The 17,494-nt window shown below is 33.0% G+C and overlaps 1 protein-coding gene across 1 annotated transcript; it reads left to right on the top strand.

The window, feature by feature from the left end:
- The first annotated feature begins 2,929 nt into the window (after positions 1-2,929).
- LOC110095720 (probable UDP-arabinose 4-epimerase 2) lies at positions 2,930-16,010 on the top strand. The gene is made up of 11 exons (XM_020821370.2): positions 2,930-3,204; positions 3,987-4,114; positions 4,350-4,474; positions 5,751-5,864; positions 5,941-6,048; positions 6,130-6,221; positions 14,368-14,509; positions 14,717-14,811; positions 14,887-15,016; positions 15,095-15,239; positions 15,326-16,010. The coding sequence occupies exons 2-11, from the start codon at positions 4,075-4,077 to the stop codon at positions 15,556-15,558; spliced, it is 1,224 nt and encodes a 407-aa protein (XP_020677029.1). The 5' UTR covers positions 2,930-3,204; positions 3,987-4,074; the 3' UTR covers positions 15,559-16,010.
- The last annotated feature ends 1,484 nt before the right edge of the window (positions 16,011-17,494 follow it).

Genomic DNA, 17,494 nt, shown 5'->3' on the forward strand with positions numbered 1-17,494 from the left:
TAAATATATATATATATATATATATATATATATATATATAATTACACAAATCAAATTGATATTAATTTGATACAAAATATTGTACTATCCTATAAATCAACTTAATTTACTCTTTGTAAAATGATTTCATTTCTATTTTTTTTATTCAACTAACAACCTAATCCTCTAAATTTAAATGAAACTATCCTAATGAGGTGCACTATCCAACTAACCTAGCATGTGCCATTGCCTTCATAATAATATATATGTTAAGATGATTAAGTTAATATTTGTTCATTAATGTTTCGTTCGGAACAACATTCTTACTGTTTCTTAAAATAATTTGTTAGTACAAAAATTAAAAGATGCTTTAAGAAGCAGTAAGTAAACGGTCCCAATCAAAGCCTAAGTTAATATTTGCTTGTAATCTCTACATAATAATATGTTAGGCTGATAAAATGTTTTTTTTGCGTACGTGTCTATACATAAATAAATATTTATTTACTTAATTTTTTATTTATTTATAGCACTATCATTACAACAATATTTGATTCCCTAATTAATTGATAAGAAAGTCATTGCTTAACCACCATAGCAATGGAAGCTTGACAAAGTAATATATGTAGATAGGGGAATCTTGAATATTTCATGTAAGAAATTATTATTTAGCCAGGCAGGCCTTAGAAGTTTGACAAGGATATTACTACTTAGCTGTATTTTTATTCTCTCAATAGTCAGTTCAAGAGAAATTTAATGAAACATACAAGCAAAGTCAACTTTTTATCTTATAAATTTTTTTTTTCATGATTAACTTCTTGTTCATAATTGTATGTAAAACTATTGCAAATGACATATATATATAGGCTTCATTTAGCACAGTTTTCTTACTGTTTTATGAAGTATTTTTTTTTTTTTAAATTTGCTTCATAAAACAGTAATAAAGTTATTCGAAATGAAGACTTAATAGGTTTTAGTACTCATAGAGAAATAAAAGAGAGTAAGGACAAGAATTGGTGGCCTTTGGAATTTTTATTAGGTTCGGTGTAAGGACGTAGAGGAACGTCCGGTCGGAGGAAAAATCCCGCCAAAAAACTCGGTATTTGCTCGGTATTGCTAGGTATTATTTGATAATAATACCGAGCAATACCAAACAATAACGACGAATACCATCACGTGAAGACCCAATGAAGACCAATACCGAGTTATACCGAGCAATACCGAGTTGTACCGAGTTTTTTCTAGGAAAAACTCGGTACACCTTTTTGTATAACTCGGTATTGCTCGGTATAACTCGATATAACTCGGTGTTGGGTCTTCACGTGATGGTATTCGTCGTTATTGTTTGGTATTGCTCGGTATTTGCTCGATTTTTCTTGTTTTTTGGCGCGATTTGGCCCCTCTACGTCCGGTCAGAGGACATAATAATTGTTCTTTGCATTGGGCTTGCATGGAGAATTGTATATTACGAACACACCATAAATTGATGCATAGTTTTGATTTATGACAATGTATTTGACCTTCGTCTTTGTGCTGCATCAAAACCCCGATATTAGATAGTTCTGCCCAGGCCAATTTAGGTTCGAATACTATTTATATTGTAAAGTTTTTTTTTTTCTTTTGTGATTGATTTAAATTGCAATTAGATGGTCATTTGGTGCTTTATTTAGACCATTTCAGGTATTCCATCATTGAAATTAATTTTTGAAGTAAAATCATGCATCAATTTATTCCTCATTTGTTTCATCTTATGTTGTTTCTTGATTCAAGCATATTGTCGGAAATCATCTTCTATCAAATAATCATTTTGTAATTCCATAAATACTATTTATTCATAGTAAACGAGCCTTTCTCTAACTCCCATAATTTTTTTTAATGATGATTAGGTCAATTAAGACAGACTCATACACAAACCGCATACACAAGATTCGAACTCGAGAACTCTTAGTTGGTACCCTAAGCTTCAAACTAACAGACAAAGTGAGTTTTGTAAACTCCCATAATTTAGCTCAAGTTTAAGTTAAGGGTAACTCAAACATAAAAGTAATTAATCTCATTTAAAAATATATATTTTTTTAATTAAAAATTGACCTAAAATCAAGCAATTCGTACTCAATTCAAATTCAAATAACTCTACCAATTGAAGATGTAGAAGAAAAATTTGAACCATTCAAAAAATGCTCTATAATTGTTTTTTTGGAACTTTATTGCTTAGATCTAGGGCTGCAAACGAACCGAGCCGAGCCGAGTATGTGAGTGTTCATGTTTGTGTTCATTTAATATCAACTAGTTCAAGTTTGGTTCATGTTTGTTCGAGCTTTATTGCTTGTGTTCATGTTTGGTACATTTAAATTAATGAGTGTTTATGTTCGGTTCATTTTCAGTTCATGTTCGTTCGTTTAGTGCTTATCGAGCTTGTTCGTGAACATATTTAACGAATTTTTTCTAACTATCAAACAAATACATTCATGAACATATCTATGAACAAACACATTTATAAGAAAAGCAATTATCTATGTAACAAAGACAATGATTATTTATATTTATTAATTATATATTCAAATATTAATTATTTTTATCGAGCTTCTTATCAAGCTTAATGTCGAGCTTGTTCACGAACTTCAAATGATGTTGTTCGAGAACATGAACACATTAGTGTTCAAGTTTGTTTATTTAAGAATCGAGTATTTAAAATATTGTTCAAGTTTATTTGTTTAATTAATTAAACGATCACAAATGAGCTTTAATTGAACCGAACAACGAGTAGCTCGTCGAACATTTGGTTCGCTTGCAGTAGGTCCATACTTTAAATTTTTTATTAAATATTTAAACAAATAAGAAATGAAAATGCGTTACATCTGCTCCCTACATGACTGCATATGTCCTTAAGGTGAGGGCAATTTAGAGAAATCGAAGCGTACGGCCAAATTAGATTAAATTTCAAAGAAAAAAAATGTTGGGAAAGAGCCGCCTCGTTCGAAGGGGAAGTCTACCTATACGAAGAAAACGGGCAGAGCGCCAATGGAAAAGTCAGATTTATTAGAAAATTTTATATTGTCCGTTTTTTCCTCTCTCCCCTCCTTCCAAAACCATCGAAAGGGCCTCTTCTCGTTCCGAAAGCTCCAATCTTTTCGTTTATCTCTCGCTTTGCTATTTCTTCTCACCTCGCTCTCGCGGTCGCGCCTCTTCTGCTTAGCGTTTATTCAGCTCGTGTTCTCCTACATCAAGGTATGAGAAGCTATACTCAGGCGTATTGCGAGATTGGTTTGAGTTATTTGGGAAGTTTGTGATCTGTGTTTTGTTTCTTGAGCTGCACTGGCTATTTTCGTGTGCGCTTTCCTATTTCGTCTCAACTTCTATCATCGGTGTCTCATTTTCTTCGCCAAAAGGAAATGAAAGCTTTAATTGAAAATCGAAGGTATTTAAAATGTTTCAATTTGGGCAGAATAACCTTTTCAAAGTGGTTCCTTTGTTCTGCCCAATTTCAGAGTTTTTGCCAAATTGTCGCTCTCTTAGCTTCCCTTATGGATCGCTTGTTTTCTTAATTTCGTTACCTTTTTTGGATATTAATTCGCTAAGAACTCATGTTTTCCTTTTTGATGGTCATTGGGTCGGTTTGTGAATCGCGAAGCTGACCACCTGATTGGGATTCACACGGTTTCGATCGCAGATAGGGCTGTCGGGCAATCATTTTTCTCCTGTGATTTATTGCTGTCGCTTCTTTCAACGAGCTATTTAGGGTTTTGCGTATCTTTCTTCTGTTTTTGGAATTTCTAGCTCATTTATGTTTTTATGTAAATCGGACAAACGGGTATTTGATCATGTAAGTTTTGGAAATTTTCGTAATGGGCTATGTTACTTTGAATGATATTTATATCCTGTATCACCTCAGTTGGAATTTGCTGCTGTAATTGATGCCGAGGTGGTAACTTTTGAACGAAATTGCCATGGATGCAAGGTTTCTCACTTATTTCTCCTTTGAAACTCTTAATGCAATTTTCTTGTTGCAGAACTGTTTCAAGATTGACGGGAAGCGGCATTTGAAGAGGAGAGATTCTTCTCCTCTACATTTTTCAGGCCCTTGAAATAAATACTCACATGCTGCCCAGTAGCAGGAGCAGAAGTCAGCCTAGGGCTGGTAGATCTCCTCTCTTTTCATTATTCCATGTTTTTATTGTGTATACTTATCACCCACTTATTTGTGACGATCCAATTTGGACTGCAATTTCCTTTAAAGATACAATTGTGTGCATATTAGTGTGAAAAACAACTTATCGTGTGGATTTTCTGTATGCGTTTGTTTGTTATTACTGATTTCGGAAGATGAATCCTCCTATTCTGGTACGTTCTTCATTTCTTATCCTCTATTTCAGGGATGGATTACTTGGACACGAGAAGGAAGCGGCATTTTGCCGGAAAAATTTTTACAGCTGCTTTTCTCACGGTTGTTTGCATATTCATTCTCAAGCATTCTCCTGGTTTCAGTGGCACAAGTGTGGTAAACATTCCAAGACAATGCGTTTGTTAATTCCGTTTAGATATTTTTTTTTGCAAAACTTTCCAAGTGCAATCTTAGATGCATTTGTTTTATAACGAATTATAGAAACATATTGCATTATGATATTATTTTATGTCTTGTAGTCCAACCGACGAATTCTTTTTAGGATCCTGCACAAAAAGTGTGGCATAGAGGAAGAGCTTGAGTCCTTGTTTAAACTTTGTAGTTTTCGAAGCTTCACTTCTTTAGATTGATCTAATTTTACTCTGAAGTTCTTCTAGCCTAGGCTTTAACAGGTGGGATTGGAACCCTTTGTAATACAACAACAACAAAAATAGCAACAACAACAACAAGCCTTTGTCCCACTACATGGGGTCGGTTACATGAATCCTTTTTCACCATTGTGTCTTGTTAAAAGTCAAATTTTCATTTAAATTTAATAAAGAAAGATCATTTCTAACAAAGGGATTGGAACCCTTTGTAATGTAATTAATAAATAATGTGATGGGATTTTTGGCAAGGCTGCTATTGTTTTCTATTTTAGGGATTTTGGAGAGTTGATCAATTTACCTTTACTATGTTGGTTGGGTGTTTTCATCAAATTTTTTTATCGTCATCTTTTCACTAGAGCCGCTTATATCTTCCTCTATTAGTTTTAGTATGTGTTTAAACATCTTATTTTTATTATAAATAAGAACGAAGATACAGATGAACATATAGTTTCTTGAATTATAGCTAGGTACTTAAAATGTAGAAGTGCCTTAGGAGAGTTATGTTATAAGATAATATTTTGGAGTCTTGGTTAATAACAAATTGAAATTTGTTTAGCTATGTTGTGTGGATTTCCATTGTACTTCTAGTGTTTATGGGCCACTGTAGAAGAGCTGAAACATCTTATATGGAGTTCCATTATACTTTTCTCTTTAAATAAATGCATCTTCATAAGTTTTATATTAACATCACTAGCATATGTTTTAGCAGTTTTTTACCTGCATCTAGATTGAATAGGTCATTATGTGTTTCTGATTTCTATGCATTTAATATTTATTGAAATATTGATTAATATTTTCAATTCTAAAATTTCCTCGTAAGTTTTTTTTTTGTGATATCCATTCATTGATAGGGATATCTTATTGTGTAGTTGTACCTACGTTTGATCCTCTTTAGCATGATATGTTTATCTTTATATCAAAGTGTAGCTTATTTTGATGAATGCATATGAATGTATCATTTTCTTCAGCGATCTTTAATTTTTTGCCTGCTTTGGCATTTTCAGTTCTCTCATCACGAGCAAGGGGTAACCCATGTCTTAGTAACTGGAGGAGCTGGCTATATTGGTTCGCATGCATCCCTTCGACTCTTGAAGGACTCATATCGAGTTACTATTGTGGTATGGTTTGATTATCCAAACGAAAGAGTTAAAATGCTATTGTAATGATTGATCTTGTGGTCATAATTCACTGTAGGATAATCTTTCTAGGGGAAACATTGGGGCTATTAAAATTCTTCAGGAGTTATTTCCAGAGCCAGGGAGGCTGCAATTTATCTTTGCTGATTTAGGCGATGCAAAAGTTGTATCCTTTTTTGAACTTTTTGAACTAACACTTTTTTTAAGCTCATGTGAATGGGATGTTCTTCCTTTACTGAATTCTTAGGTTGATCAAATATTTGCTCAAAATGCATTTGATGCAGTGATGCACTTTGCAGCAGTAGCTTATGTTGGTGAGAGTACTCTTGAACCTCTTAGGTACTCCCTCAAATTTTCTAATAGTCTAAATAAGTTGGCTTGAGAACATTCATATTTATGTTCCATCAAATAATTTTCATGAATGTTAGATTTTTCCTTTATGATCATACATCATCATCATCATCGTTGAATTCTAAAAAAAATTCACTTTGTGATGCAATGATAAGGATCCCTAAATCTACTCCCAATCATAGCCCATGTTGATGGGAATCTCATGCACTTGGTAATGCCTCTTATTATTCTATTTTTTTCATTTGTTCTTGTGGAGTGTTAATTAAACAAACTACATTTAGCATGTCCTTTGTGCAAATTCTAGTTATGTCATCGAACCCTTTTTATGCAGTCCTTTCACTTTGATTATATTAATCAACTTTATAAACTTTTACGCTCAGTTGTGTATGCCTAAACCACTTAAGGGGCTGTTTGGTATGCAGAATTAAGAGTGTAAAGTAATTAAGTTGCGCATTTCATAAATGAGACTGTTTGGTTGATTTTGAGCGCAACGTAAGTAATTCATCCAAAGTATTAGTGGGGTATTAGGACGGGCTTTTCACGTGACTTCAAAACCCGCTCAAAGTGAGCGGGTTACAAAATCTCTCGCCAAAATACTGCGAACCAGCACGAGGTTTTGACGCTATGTCTGAGGGAAGCAACGAAATCTCTTGGCTACCTCGGTCGTTCTTCCGTAGGCGCCTCCGGCTCTTCTCCGCCGGAGGAAGATTGTCCTTCTCATCGGAAGATCGTTTAAGTAAGCTATTGCATTGATAGCATTGGGTTCGTTGATGCTCTGCCAGTAAAAGACGTCAAGGGCGCCGTCATCAACGGCGACGCTCCTGAGATTTCGGTCGATCTTGGAGCGGTGGATTTGGGGCATGGGGTTGGTGAGGTAGATTTGAGGTTCCAACTTGCAGCGCTTGGTTAAGAAACGATGGATGGAGAAGAAGAGAAAGGCAGATAGGGAGAAGCTGACGGCGGCAGTGATGAGCACGACGGCGGCGATTTTGCCGGTGTCGGAATTCTTGGACATATGTGTTTTCTCTTTTTTTTTTAGTTGTAGCAGCTCACAAGTTCGCATGTAGCGATGAGGGGAGCAACCTCAGCCCAAACATATTGGAAAGCTTTTCTTCCGCAAACTTCCATTCCTGCAAGCATCCAGGAGCGACTGCGCTTTCGTCCGCGTTCTCTCCCTCTCTCTCTACAATGATTTTTTTTAGTAAAAATTATATCTGAAAAGATTTGAAACCCATAAATTTGTTTTACTAAACTCAAATGCAAATTAAATAAATTTTTAATTTATGGGAGTTGGAGGAGTTAAAGAAGTTATGGGAGAAAAAAAACTCTCTCCAAAAAAAAAACAAAAAAAAGAGAAAAGAAAAAGAAAAAGAAAAAAAAAATTATTATAAGTCTAACCGCCAGTTGGCCGACGGCCCAGTCGCGAGGGACATAATTTTGTTTTTAATTTTTGGATTTTTTGTTGTTTTCTTGTCTTTGTGTAACTATATAATCTTTGGGCGCACATTCGTTTGATAGAGATACGTTGCTAAAAAATAATTCTTTTTGAAAGCATATAATATATTCATATTAATAGTTTTGGCTATCAATTAAGGTTTTTTTTTTGGACATTTTTTGTATTTATTTATAAATCAATTTTTTAGTATAAAGATTTTTTGAAAAAAAAAGTTTTAAAAAGCAGCTTTAGAAAGTAATATTTTATCCCAAACAATGCCTAAGAGCCCTTCAATTTGAGTCTTATGAATGTAACAAAAAAATATTGAAAATTAAAAATGGCAGTGTGAGAAGTTTTGATGAAAATACTAACAGATGGCTACATGAGTATCCAGAATTTCTTTAAAATTATTTAAAAAAAATCACTTTTACTTTACTCTAGATCTATCTAACTAAACAAGGGAAACAGTTCTCCAGAGAACCAAAAAATCTCAATGTATTCATAATACAATACATTTATTTTACATTGCATTTACTTTACACTACATTTCTTTTTCAGGCAACCAAACAACCCCTAAATCTGATTTTCACTACTTCACCTTGATTTTTCAAATGGCACTTGCAAATTCATTTCATTTTTATAAATTAAATTTAAGTTTCATGATGTTCTTTTATTGCATGATATTTTAATTGCACTTATTTTTGTTAAGCGGGCAAGTTTAACTTCAACATATTGCGTTTTTCTTTTCTTGCAATATCATTATTATTTTTATATGATATATCCAAATAAACCTAAGCACATCACACTTAGATTCTTTTCATATTCCAATAATGTTGGCTGGTATTTATAAAAAAGTTAACTTACAAAAATTGTATCATATGCCCATTATCTTCTAAAATTTTATTTGGAAGGACAAGTGATGAAGTACTTCTTAGAATTTGGAGTTTGATTGTGCATCATTTTTGTTCGACAAGTTTTACGCTGGCTGTCGACTACCTAACGCAACCCTCCACTTTTCTCATCCAGGACTTGGGACCTGGCAACGGCAGTGTTATTTACGCAAATAATGCAAACTCACTAAACTTTGCAAATTAAGAAATTTTAATTTACGCAATTATTTGTTATTTAGATGAAAACTGGAAAACACAGAGATATCTAATATGGTAATTTAATAGCCTTCTACGATAAATAATGCTTAGAAATTTTGAATCATAACAACCATACTTATTCAATTTCGCACTTGTAGAAAAGTTTGATGATATATAATTTGAATAAAGTCAATCCCTCATGCCAGCTAGTAACAAATAAAAATAAATGGCAAAGGAATCAAACCTCATGATTGTAGAAGGAGAGAATTTCTGTAAAAAAAGTAAATATTGGAAATGACTAAAAAATACAATTTAAGCTAAAAAATTTAAGAAATGCTCCATTTTTTGTGCATGTCTCATAATCACTGCTTATAATTATACATATTCTTGAATTTATGATAAAAGCACCTAAAAAATAAGATTCAACTATATAAGTTGATGACATGAACATAAATCTTGATAAAGCAAAAAATAGAATTCTTGCTTAGGATAAGCCTCCATAAGCCAACTCCCAACATAATTTACAACTTTCGCCAACATAAGGTATTATTAAGGTTTGTCTCCAACATCAATCGCTAAAATCACAAAAACCACTACCTTATCTAGCCAGAAGGCTATGAATCCTGTCCCGATGGAGCTCTGCATTGATTTGCCTGAGTTGTAAAAATTTTGCTCTAATAAATTATTCAATGAATATTGTTCGAGTAGATTTAGGCATAACTATTGCCTTTCTTGTATAGAAATCCATGAATCATCACCTGTAGACTTATATTTCTATTTTATAAGATATCTTTGGTATCCACTATTAGTAGTGGACATTAATTCATCTCCAATAACAACCTTAGCAATAAGATTAGTATGAAAGTTTGATAACAACCTTAGAAATAAGATTAATATGAAAGTTTGAGAGTTGTGCAAATGATATGTTGAATGTGAATTTCAAAAAAGGAGATTGAAAATGAGAAGAATCAATGACATTAAATAATGTCTTATAAAAGTCAACTTAAATACATTAAAGGGTTTTTCTATATTATTTGTTGTGTATTGCATTTCATCTCATTGCATTTATTTATTTTTGTACTTGATTTAAACTAAAAGAAATACAAAAAGTAGAATATTTAGGCATTCGAAATACCAAAAACTTTTATTTTCATTGCATTTGGAAATTGCCTAAATCGGGAGATTTTCAAATACCGTATTTTGCCCTCTTGTAATTCACACAAATCGTCACTGCTCTCCCTTATCTACATATCGCTTTGTGCTATTGTGGCTAGCCGTTTCCCACTCTCATTGCTCGTGCTTGCTTTTGTCTACATTTTAATGAATTTGAAATATATCACAAATACCAAGAAAAATAATGTGTTTGATTTGCATCAAACTAAATTATTCTTGTATTTCTAAAATGCATGTATTTCAAGTACACTACATTTCTAAAATGCATTTATTTTTAAAACATCTATCCAAACAACTTTTAAATAGCAGACTAATATCAGAATTGGATTTTTGGACTTATGTGTATTCATCCCAACACATTTTACGACTTCATATGCTCCCAATTTTCTAATAGTTACTTTTTTAAGGGTTTCTATAGAAAACCTTTCAAGATTTAGATGAATCATTCTTTTCACTTGTATGAATTCCATATATCTTATGTTCATGTATTCAAGAGGCTTATTATAATGTTAAAATACTATTGTACTTTCTAATATATGCACTATAAATAATGCTAAAAGGTGAATATGATGAAGAAAACTTAAAATTCAATATTTATTAATCTCCAGTACGTTTTCTTTTGATATTAAACAAACCACTCAAATATGAAGTGTTGATCAAATGAACATACTACTTCTTTAAAAAAAAAAAAACCCAAATAGTTCTAAGATTAGTAGTGAGAAATTATGCATTTTTAGTGTAAACTAGAAAGTTAAATATTTTAATTTTATATTTTGTTGAAGGCATTAAGGCAATTATATTTAACAAGACGTTTGATATTTGTTGAAACTTTATTTTTTCTATGCGGTTCTTTTATGTATTTGTATTGAATTTAGCCTTTGTTCAAGAAGGTAGAGGTAGAACTAAAAAGACTTGGTTAAAAATGATTAGAAATGACTTTTTATTAATATATTTGAATGAGATGGCTCTTAATATGACACGAAAAAATATTCATGTAGGTGACTCCATATAGTTGGATAAAGAAAGGCTGATGTTGTTGTTGTTGTTGGTAAAAAAAGTTTGATTTGTAGAGATAACTTTATCGGATATTTTATCATAATTTATATTTTTAAATATTCAATTGATTTATCAGTTCCAACAAGAACATGTTTTCAATTCCAGTCAATGACAAATCCATACTCTAATTGAGTTTTAATTTCAGCATTAATCTCTTGCTCAAGTTCTATTTTTGAATCAAATATGATATCGGATTTGATTTTAAATTCTGATTTTCACTCTTGTGCATTAGATTTTGGTTTAGATTTTCACTCTTGTTCAAATTTTTATGAAGATTTATGAACATGCTTAAGTATAGATGAAGGTGCAGATTCATATTAAACAAAAATTGATGCCGAATCATATTATGAATATTAAATATTTTTGCATGTAATAAATCATTTAAATAATACGCATTAATTATAATTGAATTGATATCATCAAATTTAGTCATATACGATAGTGTGTTAGTGTGAGTTTGTCAGGCTTTAGAGGAGATGTTAATGATTTATATTAGAGATTTTAAGTGTAAAGTGTAGTAGTCCTAACATGAGGATTATGATATTTCTCAACTTCTAGTGCTTTGTATAAAGCCTCATATAATATATTTGCAAAATTGCAACTAATTTCATGTTTAATTGATTTCCTGTGATCTTTAATAAAATTTATAATGATCACTAAGTAATTTATAGATAGAGAATGTATGTTGATTATTTCTTTAAAATTAATAAAATTTAGTTCCTTTGTTGAAAATTCTTAAATTGATTATGTAATTGATTCCTATAAACATTAAATGCAAACATATAAATTTTTCATAGCAACCCAAGTACATATGTTTTATTTGAAATATTCTCCTCGAAAGAATTATGCATACCCTATTAGGATTGTTTTAACAAATTCAACTATTTGAAAATAGACATATTGTAACTAACAAATAAATTTTTTTATTTGTTTATTCAATATTAACTTTTCTTAAAATTATATCTACCATCGAACGTAGGAATATAATCCTTAACATCATAATTAACTTGTTTGAATTGTCGAGAATCATAGTTAAATTGATCTCATCTAAATTGCATCATTTTGTTTCGTTTTAACTAAATTATTTTGTCCTTCTTTTGGTTGATGATAAGACAACATTAAAATTTAATATCAAATTTTATGTAAGATGTCTTAAAGTTTAAGGTTTGTTAATACAAATCTACAATGAGATGCACAAAATCATGGAAACATACTCAAACTATTGACCCAAACTGTTAATTTAGAAAATTATTCATTACTTGAGATGATTATTGAAAACATAGAGAAATTCCATGCAAATGACAATTTATAGCCTTATACTAGAAATAATATAAATTTTAATCAGCAAAGTTCAGAAGAAATATATTTGGCTAAGAAACATCAAGAGACATAAAAAAATCGTAAAGCATATATTGTAATTTCAATGAGGGAATTCTATGTTTTTTGTGAGGCTGATTTGTTTATGTTGTGGGCAAAGAGAAGAGGGAGTGCAATATTTTTCCTTATCTTTCTTCTCCACGTGTTACCATTGCAATATTTTAAGCATCCTATAATATCATCACTTGTAATGTTGCCCTAGCTCCATGGCGTTGCACTCCTCTCTTGGTGCTCCATTGCACTTGACCGCGTTAGTGCTTAATCGTGCAAACTTGTTGTTCGCACCTGCTTTGCTTATACTTGCTTCCATGTTCACTGTTTTTGTCTCTTGTTGTACTCTCAAGTTGACTACGCGCGCATGTTGTGCATCGTTGTTGCACTTGATGTTCGCTTCTCATTGTACTCCCCTCAGGGTTATTCGCATGCTTCACTCTTGATTTGACTTATAGGCTGCTATTCACAACGTTGGGTAATCGCACCTTAATTGTGGGCTTTGCCCCCTTGTGGAGGTGCATATGCCGTCACTGACTTCGACGACTGTTGTGGGCCCTCATTGTTTCATTCTAGCTCACCTATTATAAATTTATATCATATTTCTCTAAATAGTTTTTGTCTCTAGTCAGGGATCTTCTCTTAGCAACTATTCTATACATGCCATTGAGTGCTTCAATGGTTCGTTTGAATGGTAATATTTCTCCTATTGTTGCTACCGCTCCTAGGATTTCTCCCTCTATAGTTTCTCCATTGATTTGCATTTCATGCTCATTTGTTGAGATTGTTAGGGGGGATATGGTTCATGGATCTCTGTTTGATTCTTCTTGTTTTTCCACTCATTTTTTATAAGGGCATGTTTCTACTCATCACACAATGCTCACTCATTTTCAATTAGGGCTTGTATGTACTCATCATGTGATTGTTATGTTCCTTTAAAATTAAACATGCTTTCAAGATCTTTGAGTTGGTTTCTCCTTTCTCTCTCCTCATAATTGTCAAATTTTCCAAGGGTCATCCACATATGAAGATTATTTGTAGGTTCGTTGTCGATCTACATTTTGTTGGGGGTTATAGCATGAAACATATTGATTATCATTGTATTCTAATCAAAGCTCTACCAAGAATCTAATTATTCATGACTTTTCTCTCGAAGAAAATATCATGTGGATGGTTCTTAATGTGCATGCTTAAGTGGACTTCTTAGCTTAACTAATCTATGGACCCTCTAGTCACTCTAGTTTGGATTATTTTTCTATATCTTCGAGGAAAAGGCGAAGAATCATTAAACCGACATCGCTGTCTTGGTGCTGGCCAAAAATCCCATAACAGGAGAAAAATAAGATTCGGTCATCCATTCTAAATTGGGTATACATGTATTATTTATAGGACCAGATGTCCTGGCTAATTACTTAATAGCTCATTCATCCCTATGAACGAAAATAATATAAATAAAGTAATAGAAAGAGATTATTACAAACTATTTACACATAGCCAAATATGTTGATATCGATTAGGATATCAAAGATGACCATAAACAGCTTAACGGCCTTCCGATGAAGAAATTATTATGTGCGGAGGCCGGACGCAGAATGCTGTCCGGATACCAACCAGAATGTGCCACGGCATCGGACCAAGCCGCGGTACCGAGCCAATTGGGGTGATGTGGCGCATTCTGGTTGGTCTCCGGACGGCGTTCGACGTCCGCACAAAATAATTAATCCTTCCAATTGAGCTTCGATAAAAATGCAGTTGCATAATGTTATAATGGCACTCAACCCAATTATTTTGTCCTGTTAAAGCCTTGAAGAAAGCATTCTGTAGTATTGATCAGATTACTTGCTTTGATCTTCTATGCAGCAAATTTGAGTATTTGGCATCTGAATGCTTTTGGTTTTGTTCATTTTTGTTACATTATTTCTATTGCATATATGTTAGAAGTGCATATTTTTTCCATATGCAGTTTGAATCTTTGAAATATTTTGAAGCTTGATTTGGCTGCTTCGCTTGACAGGTACTATCACAACATTACTGCAAATACTTTGATTATTCTTGAAGCCATGGCAAAACATCGTGTCAAAACTCTAATATATTCAAGCACATGTGCAACGTATGGAGAACCTGAGAAAATGCCCATAACTGAAAAAACTCCTCAGGTTTGTGGATAATACAATCCTATCAAGTTAGATAAGTTAATAGAAAAGAGCAGTGGATTGGATGGATGGCTTGCCTCCTTTAATTTCACTGTCTAGATGAACACTTCTTAGATCTTATCTATGATTTTACTTTGACAAAGTTTGAATTTAAAATGACAAATTAAAGTCAAATAGTTCAGCTGGTGAAGCAATGTTTTCATGATGCAGAATCCGATTAACCCATATGGGAAGGCCAAGAAAATGGCAGAGGACATGATCCTGGACTTCTCAAAGAATGCTAACATGGCTGTTATGATTCTGAGGTTTGCTTCTCCTGCCATGAGATAGAACTCCAAATTGGATAAAAGATGTCAACATCTAATTTCTTATATGATCAGATACTTCAATGTCATTGGATCAGACCCTGAAGGAAGGCTAGGCGAAGCTCCAAGGCCTGAACTTCGGGAGCATGGACGCATCTCCGGTGCGTGTTTTGACGCTGCACGAGGAATCATATCAGGGCTGAAGGTAAAGAAAGGATTTGCTTCGCATAATTTATGCTGTAACTCTGAGATACCGAGCTCCGAGCTTTGCTGAAACTCACAGGTTAAAGGAACAGACTATCCAACTCAAGATGGAACTTGTGTAAGAGACTATATTGATGTGACTGACCTTGTCGATGCTCATGTGAAAGCTCTCGACAATGCAAGGCCTAAAAACGTTGGGATCTACAATGTTGGCACTGGAAAAGGTCAGACAACTTAACTTCTCTGTATTTTGATGATTCCCCAACTCTTCCCATCAGATTTCAATCCTCATCTTTAGCTTGCTTATCAGGTAGATCAGTCAAGGAATTTGTGGAAGCTTGTAAGAAAGCAACTGGAGTTGATATCAAAGTAGACTACCTTGAAAGAAGACCTGGAGATTATGCTGAAGTGTACAGTGACCCTTCAAAGATTTATCAGGAGTTGAACTGGACTGCTAAGTATACTAACCTTGAAGAGAGCCTCAAGGTTGCTTGGAAGTGGCAGAAATCACATAGGAATGGATATGGCACATCCTCTTCATAATATACCATACAAAAGAGCTATTGGATTGGGGCACATTATTAGGTCCGATCACCTGACAGAGAGAATCATCCGGATTTCTTTGTCTATAGTAAAAGCGTAGTTACCGTAGTAGCTGCACTTTGACTGTGTTTTTACTGTGGACAGAGAGAAATTTGGATGTATCTCTCTGTCAGGCGACTGGACCTAATAATTTCCCATTGGATTGGAAGGCGTTTGGAAGTTCAGTGGGTGGTACAAGGAAACTGGTTGGGTGGATTTAGTTTAATACAAGGAGATTATTGTTCTTTTATCGTGAGAGTTCAGATAGCAGGGAATTTTTTTTTTTACATGGAAGAATAGAAGTTGAATAATTGATCCAGCTGATTCACTATACCTGCTTTGATAAAATGTTAGTTGTATTATGTTTATTGTTAACTTACAGAGAATGAAAGAAGGGTTTTTTGTTTTGTACATATCATTGGCTTTTCTATTGTTTTTAGTAAAATTTCTAAGTTTTTTCGATTGCCATTGCACACTTTGATTATCCGATAATCAAGCTTTTCATTTTTTATGGTCTTTTTGCTGCAGGCGAAGGGCTTAGCCGTTGAGTCCACGGAGTTGATTATTTAAAAATATTTTATAAAGATTATATATGATGTAATACAACATCAGCGTAGTGTACCTGCCGAAGACAAAAACTTTGAACTGCATTTGTGTTCCTAGATATGTAAAAAAAAATGTTCGATTGATTCGGCACGAATCTTGAGGTATAAATAAGTTGAAAACTTTTAAATTAAATTTGGGAACATCTGAACTTCGACTTTAATAAATTTATAGTCAAAATGAACATCTAAAAGAGATGAACCCAATGACAAAATCGGCCTGATCTGAGCCTGAATGGGTTTGAATCAAGAGCCAAAGTGGGTTTGAATCAAGAGCCTGTCAGATCATTACTTGTCTGCCGAATTTTTGCCCGGGCACTGTCGAACCACCCCCTCGTAGTTGTCGGGTCTTTACCCAACTCTCAAATTATTGTAATTCTACTAACTCTAAGTTAAGTGAAGGGTTAACTTTTGTAATTTATTCAAATTTATTGAAATCTTTTCACTTGGGTGCCCACCGTGATTTTTCCCTCTTCGGATTTTCCATGTAAAAAAATGGTAGTTTTCTGCTCTCTCTCTCTCTCTCTCATAAATCACATGTTTGTGTGCTAGATATATGTGCATCGTTAAGACGAAAAATTTACTCTACTACCGCGAACATTCTAACCCGCAACTCCTATAAGTTGATTTTATAAAATTTGGAGTGTTTTCTTTATTCTAAAATGCTGAAGCTTTTTTTTTTAATATATAAAAAAAAACTATTCCATATTTTTGTTAGATGGCTCAATATTATTATATATAATAATTTATCCCATTTTTTTAAGAAAAATATCTTGTTTCATGACTAAACTAAGTAGTTCAGTGCAAACATTTAATGAACTAAAATTATTTTATTAAAAAGTCATTTTAGAAAGTATTAAGAAATTCGTCTCAAAAGAAGTCTAAGATTTTATTTGGGATAATTTTTTTTACTATTATTTAAAGAACAAAGTATAATATTTTTAGTTCAAAAAATTTTTGTATTAAAAGATTATTTTAAAAAGCAATTAAAAATTAAAATGATCTCAATTGGAGCATAGGCATGCAACAACTATTCAATATTAAAAAATATCTGATTTAATATTATTATCTTGTTAGATGATGCCATGAGTTGGAGGATGATAAATGTTGGTGGGTGAGCATTAGATGTCACAGGTGATATCGGACTTTCGACTAGGGTGATGAAGACATTGCTTGTTGGCCTATATTGGCTCCCTTGGGAAAGTGAGAAATATGGATGATCAATAATCAACAATTAGTTGGGGTTTGTGAAGTAGGGACGATCAAATAATATTGTTGCGGGCTAGAATATACAC

This window comes from Dendrobium catenatum, unplaced genomic scaffold (assembly GCF_001605985.2).
Source record: "Dendrobium catenatum unplaced genomic scaffold, ASM160598v2 fragScaff_scaffold_1093, whole genome shotgun sequence".
Classification (NCBI taxonomy): Eukaryota; Viridiplantae; Streptophyta; class Magnoliopsida; order Asparagales; family Orchidaceae; genus Dendrobium; species Dendrobium catenatum.